The 6,430-nt window shown below is 41.5% G+C and overlaps 1 protein-coding gene across 2 annotated transcripts; it reads left to right on the top strand.

Annotated features, from left to right (window-relative positions):
* The first annotated feature begins 337 nt into the window (after window positions 1–337).
* On the top strand, window positions 338–6,220 carry LOC115507292 (P antigen family member 3-like). 2 transcript variants are annotated; one of them, XM_030305586.1, is made up of 5 exons: window positions 338–403; window positions 1,505–1,596; window positions 2,458–2,566; window positions 4,342–4,492; window positions 6,109–6,220. In XM_030305586.1, exons 2-5 carry the CDS (start codon window positions 1,513–1,515, stop codon window positions 6,110–6,112), a joined length of 348 nt encoding a protein of 115 aa, XP_030161446.1. In that variant the 5' UTR covers window positions 338–403; window positions 1,505–1,512; the 3' UTR covers window positions 6,113–6,220. The 2 variants fall into 2 exon arrangements, with proteins under 2 accessions (XP_030161446.1, XP_032448097.1); XM_032592206.1 differs by lacking the exon at window positions 338–403 and adding an exon at window positions 1,305–1,392.
* Window positions 6,221–6,430: the final 210 nt, after the last annotated feature.

Below are 6,430 nucleotides of genomic sequence, written 5' to 3'. Positions count from 1 at the left end.
GTTACAGATATCTTTCTGAGAAACATTCAGCACTAACGGTGACTTGTAACTGTCTGGCCCCAAAGTATCTGGTTGCAAAAGAGAGCTCGGGCAGGAGGAAAAAGGCCACTCTTCACCATGTCGGGAACTCTGCGGACACTGCCTTCCCACGCCTTGGCTGCAGGCGTGGGAAGAAGTCCACCAACATTGCATACACCCACGTCAGTACGCATACACCCAGTCAGTACGCACATATCCACGTCAGTACGCACACACGTTGTACCAGGCCTTTCCTGCGCATGCCCATTAAGAAAGACCGTTGCTGAGCATGCGCCCTGCTGCCCACGCGTCCTGTGAGCAGAGCCGAGGAAGAAGCGGTGGTGTGGGCGGTGTTGTGATCTTTCTGGCTGCCTGCCCTCAACCGGTAGGTCCACAAATCAGTCCTTCCAGGACTTTAAGTGTGAGTGACTGTGAGGAGAGTGCCAGTGGGCCTCGGGCGGGTCGGGACGGTAGGTCTGTGGCCTCGGAGGAGGAAGTTGCTAGGAGTTAGCGTTCTTCTCCTCACAGGCGTCGCGGCCGCCATGGCCCTCGTCCTCGTGGTGGTGGGACGGGGACAAGTGAGGACAGCTGGCGGCCGAGGATGGGGGAGATGAAGACAGGGTGGGTCTTGGGGGCGTTCTTTGAGGTATCTGAGTCCTGCAAGCACCTGGAACTGCCGGCGGAGCACTGAAGCCAGAGTGAGTCCTCAGTGGGACCCTGGGTGGGAGGCCGGCCAGGCGGTACAGAACAGGTCTGGAAGGGGCGCCTGTGGGCGGGGGTGGGGGTGGGGGTGGGGGAGGGGGTGCGGTCAGTAGGCAAAGTGGCTGACGCTGGATCTCAGGTCAGGTCTAGATCTCAGGGTGGTGAGTTCGAGCCCCACCTGGGCTCCAGGATGGCCGTGAAGTCTACTTAAAACAAAAAACAAAAAACAAAAAACGGTGTGTGGGGCTGGAAACGGGGAACGGTGTGAGGTTGGAGCTGCGTCCCGGAGATTTGTATCGCACTGTGCAGGGTGTCAAGGGAGGAGCCGGCTCACTGGTCAATATCGAAACTAGACACCTTGAGCCCTTGTAGTGGGAAGACAGCCATAGGCAGTACGCAAACGATTAAGACCTTCTCTGTGTTCCAAGGAAACCTTATTTAAGAGGGTAAAATGGGCCCAGTAACTGGGAATGTGAAAACAATGGCGACTCAGGTTTAAATATCCAGCATTGTTTTCTCACATGCCTTTATGATGGGGAATCTAGCTGTGAAACTAAGCCTCGCGTTTTCTCCTGTCCTTAAGGTGATTTGACTGCCAGTTTGGCCGATGTGAATGATCTTGCAGCCCGTTTATTTGGTGTGACCACAGCATGTACACTATCCTTACGCAAGGTTGATTTTGAAAGTATTTTCAAAGTAAAAAAAAAATTAAAATGTTATGCCTTGGAGGTGGTGTACCTAGCCTTTAGAATACATTTTCCAAATACTGATATTCTACTTTCAGGGTGAAAAATGAGTGGGTGTGTGAGAACAAGATCTAAATCTAAACAAAGAAAGGATGATGGCAAGGCTAACCAGCCAGCTGCACCTGTGGCTGTGAGTACTTCAGCAATTGATGTTCTATACCATCAGTTTATTTCTCTGAAAATGTTGTTGAACTACAAACGTACAGATACAGTGATAAAAGTTTCTTTGCTGGGAAGGGGCAGAAAACATTGAACCAGAAGGATTCCATACTTGTGTTCCCTGGGTAAATATACCCTATGACTCCTTTGTCATGCTTACTAACAATGAGTTGTACTATCCATCCCAGCATAGTTTAAAATAGCCTCCCAAGTGCTTGTGGGTACCTCTTCTGGATAGCCACTCTGTGGGAAGAGTAACTCTTTTTTAATTTAAATTTTACTTAGCGTACAGTGCAATATTGGCTTCAGGAGTAGACTTCAGTGATTCATCACTTACGTACAACACCCAGCGCTCATCACAAGTGCCCTCCTTATCACCTGTCACCCATCTGTGCCATCTTCCACCCAACTACCTCCATCAAGCCTCACTTTGTTCTCTATCCTTACGAGTCTCTTGTGATTTGTTTCCCCCTCTCCTTTATTTTTACTTCCCTTCCCATATGTTCCTCTGTTTTTTAATTAAATTCCACATATGAGTGAAATCATAGGGTACTTGCTTTCCTCTGATTGACTTCTTTCACTTAGCATAATACATTCTAGCATCATCCACATTGTTGCAAATGGCAAGATTTTAATACCTTTTGATGACTAATGTTCCATTATATGTATGTGTATATAAATGGCCATGTAATTTTTAGGAATACAATATAGAATTATATTTTATAAGTGTTTTTATACTTATTTATTATTTGACATAAAATGCATAACATAGGTTTATATTATTGGCATACATTAATGCAACTTTTTGTTTACACACACACACATACCCTAGGCCCAGCAGCCCAGTGATGAGCAACCTCAACAAAAGGAGGCACCCACTGAGTGTCAGGATATTATGCCGGAGCGAGAGAAAGCAGTTGAAGAAGCACCTCTGGATGAAGGTGAAGAGAAAGGGAAAAAGAATGCTTATGGGGGCACAGGGTATATTTTTGCATCACGCATTATGACGTAACAGGACAAAACAAAACCTTAGAAGAGAATCTCAGCCATTTCCTGAAAATTGTTTCAAAATGTGAATAGAGTTTTCAGCTGTATTCACTCTAACGAATTTCCCCTTTTTCTTCAAGATTTAATCTGCTTGAACATGCAGTCTGTTCTAAATCAGAGGAAACTGTTTACTACAAAAGTATACATTTTTTCACTAGTTGAATTTGTTCTTCTTAGAACATTTTTGCCTGGCCTTTTCCTTCCCTGCATCAAAAGTGTAAGCTGGTTTTAACAGTGTGTGCAGAGGGCCGAGACAGCATATCTTATAACATCAGGAATAAAGAAGATTTGCATAGGGATGGTAGCCTCATTTTATAAATAAGAAAACTAAGGTTCGGGGATTGTGGCTTGCCAAAGACTGCTTGACACATGGAGACATAACTCATATTTCATTACACGGTTTTTGTACTTCCTACCATCTGTGTTGTTATACCAAAATGTGAATGCTTTTGTATAAAATGCTTAATACTCAAATGTGTCTGTACTGTAAAATAGCGTAGTACAGGCACAGGAAGAAATGAAGTTCAGTGGAGCAAGAGATAGACTCCAGAAAAAGGCTCAAGGAATGAGAGCCACCATTTCCTTTGCTTAATCATTTGATATGGTACATTTGGGAAACGCTGTATAATTTGGGAGACTGGCATATAGGTAAACTATATTAGTGTGATTTTTAAGTGGCTTTAGGAGGTGTTTAACAACTTATGATTAGGAAAATCAAAAGTATCTTAAAATGATCATGAAACGGAAATTACCAGCTTCCAAGGAAAGTATTTTCATCAGATACTTGTATGGAATTATTGACATCATTCAGGCCATGGATTATTTTAGGAATTCACTGGTAAGAGGTTTCTACAATAGGAGTGATGACAAAGTCCATTAATTTCTTTCCACCCTGCTCCCTTTATTCTCACTGTAAGACAGAAGTTTGACTATAAGTCACTAATATTTTGCTGTTATTTTTGATACTTGGTTCTCTGCATGATTCATTTATCATAAGTTATAGAGAGAGACTTTGCCCCTAAATCTAACTAGTTAAATTTCACAAAATAGCTTTCAGGTTGCTCCAATAGGAGATGTATGTCACTAGTGTAGGATTTGTCATAGGCCCACAAATGCACTCAGCTAATTGTTCAGGAAATTAAATTTTAATTTTCATTAAAATCCTATCCATGGTGCAGGGTGCCTGGGTGGTTCACTCAGTCAGGTGTCACACTCTAGATTTTGCCTCAGGTCATGATATCGGGGTTCGTGAGCTTGAGCCCCGCATCCAGCTGTGCACCAGGAGTGCAGAGCCTGTTTGTGATACTCTTCTATCTCCCTCTGTGTGTCCCTCCTCTGATCATTCTCTGTCTAAATAAATAAATAAACTTAAAAAAAATCCTGTGCATGGTGTACATTTAAGATTTCTTAGCTGATGCTCTCTATTCTTAGTACACTGTGGTAATGTAATGCAAATGTAGATTTAGTGTGGTTTCTCTTTAGATTGTTATTTGAAGTAAGGTTTCATATTACAGAAAAATGGGAAGTCCATCTTTCCATCGCTTTTTTTGTTACCCTAAGTCTACAGGCTTGTATTTCATATAATGGCAAGAATACATATTATCACTTCTTTCTTTATATTTTATGTTTACTCCTTAAGTTGATTATCTTTTTTTTTTTTTTTTGTAAGGCCCTGACCTGGAATCTGGTATCCAGGAACTGCCTGTGCCAAAGACTGGGGGCAAAAGTGAAGATGACAGTGATGTGAAGGGGGCGGATGTCCCAACACTGGAGCCCGTGAAGATGCCTGAAGCAGATATGTTATCCATTGAGAATGCAAAGTATGCAGATATTTTCCTGAATATTATATCTTTACTTATGTAGATATGACTTTATTGATACTTTAATGACAGAGTTTACACATAAAGGTAACTTTCATAAGTAGTTCAGACCCTAATTTCCTGACTGCCTGACTTATACCCTATCAGATGTAGACTTAAATTGGGTCAGAGCCTTCTTAAATAATAAAAAATGAAACCATTTCCTTTTTTATAAAGTGTAAATACTGGGGTGCCTGGGTGGCTCAGTTAAGCATCTGACTCTTGATTTGGCTCAGGTCATGGACTCACAGTTTGTGAGATTGAGCCCCACGTTGGGGTCTGTGCGGACAGCATGGAGCCTGCTTGGGACTCTCTCTCTCTCCCTCTCTCTCTGTCCCTCTCCCATTTGTGCTGTCTCTCTCTCTCACTCTCTCAAAATAAGGAAATAAACTTTAAAAAATAAATAAAATACACTGTAAATACTTTAACCGATGGCTACTTAAATTCAGAATCTTCTATAATTTCCTCTTTTAAAAACCAAAAAATGCATTTGGAGTAAATACCAGTTTGTATGAAATATGCTGAGGCACTGAAGTAGGTTCTAATACCAGCTCTAACATAAGTTGTGTGATTCTGGGAGAATCCCTTCACTTCTGAATGCATCTTGGCTCATATATTTAGTGATTTCAAACCAGATATATTGCAGTCAGTTTTTATTGCTGATTTTTGTATTCTGTGGTTCTGTTGGATAATATACATGGAATACAAAAATCTTCCATTTTGTATGATTTATTTGTCATCAGATAACATCTTTGGTCAAATTTTAACATCTGAGTTGAGATTTCATTGCTACTGAGAACAAGAAAACACACTGCTTGATGTTGGTTTTTCTCTATGGAGACCTGGATACCTGTTCTTAAATTTTGTCAGACTCTAAATTATTGTGGCTCTTACGAAACATGTGCCTTTTGAAACCTTTCCCCAATGAAGGCTCAAATGACTGAGTGATAAAATGGCAAGAGATAGTCTAGTTTCTGGTTTCTGTGGCACATCAAGTAGGGAGAGTGCATGGGTGTTACATGTAAGCGATGAATCCCTAAATTCTACTCCTGAAACCAGTACGACACTAGATGTTAACTAACTTGAATCTAAACATAAAGAGAAAAAAATGAAACTACCTTTCAATAGGTTCATTTCATCTGTTCTGAACCTGAAGTGTTTTTTTCTTTTCTTGTACCTGTAGAAAGTGTGGTATGTTCCAAAAAATGTTGGTAAAGCATATGCTTGGAATTCTATCTTTTTTTTTTTTTTTAATTTTTTTTTTCCCAGCGTTTATTTATTTCTGAGACAGAGAGAGACAGAGCATGAACGGGGGGAGGGGCAGAGAGAGAGGGAGACACAGAATCGGAAACAGGCTCCAGGCCCTGAGCCATCAGCCCAGAGCCCGACGCGGGGCTCGAACTCCCGGACTGCGAGATCGTGACCTGGCTGAAGTCGGACGCTCAACCGACTGCGCCACCCAGGCGCCCCGGAATTCTATCTTATAAAATAAAAACTATAGTGTCCTCTGTATATCATTAATTTAATGTAAATAAATTCTGCTGAGTAATGTTTCCAACTCTGTGTCTGTCTTACAGGTGAAGGACAACCGAAAGTGTAAGCAAGAAGAAGCTGAAACCATGCAAACTGCTCTCATGTAGGAAGGACACTTCACTGTTAAAAATCCCTCAATAAAATCTTACAACTTTCTCCAAAGACTCTTTCAAACCTTTGTTAAACTTACTCTAAGTATTAGATGCTATTGAAAATTGTGTCATTTTTTGAAATTTTATATTCTGATTGAGCTGGTAAGTGCAGATATATCTGTACATCGATACTCTCTCCAGAAGCCTTGCTACATAGGATTTAATGCCAGAGGTGTATGTCAACATCCATTATGAGCTTCAACGTACACAATTC

Source organism: Lynx canadensis, chromosome X (genome assembly GCF_007474595.2).
Source record: "Lynx canadensis isolate LIC74 chromosome X, mLynCan4.pri.v2, whole genome shotgun sequence".
NCBI classification, from domain to species: domain Eukaryota; kingdom Metazoa; phylum Chordata; class Mammalia; order Carnivora; family Felidae; genus Lynx; species Lynx canadensis.
The sequence above is the reverse complement of the archived record's forward strand: the minus strand, read 5'-3'. Positions and strand labels throughout refer to the sequence as shown.

Coding starts and splice junctions, on each gene's coding strand:
- LOC115507292 (XM_030305586.1), top strand. CDS start 1,513: ATGAGTGGGTGTGTGAGAACAAGATCTAAATCTAAACAAAGAAAGGAT. Junction 1,597..2,457: donor AGCCAGCTGCACCTGTGGCT/GTGAGTACTTCA, acceptor CACATACCCTAG/GCCCAGCAGCCCAGTGATGA. Junction 2,567..4,341: donor AGAAGCACCTCTGGATGAAG/GTGAAGAGAAAG, acceptor TTTTTTTGTAAG/GCCCTGACCTGGAATCTGGT.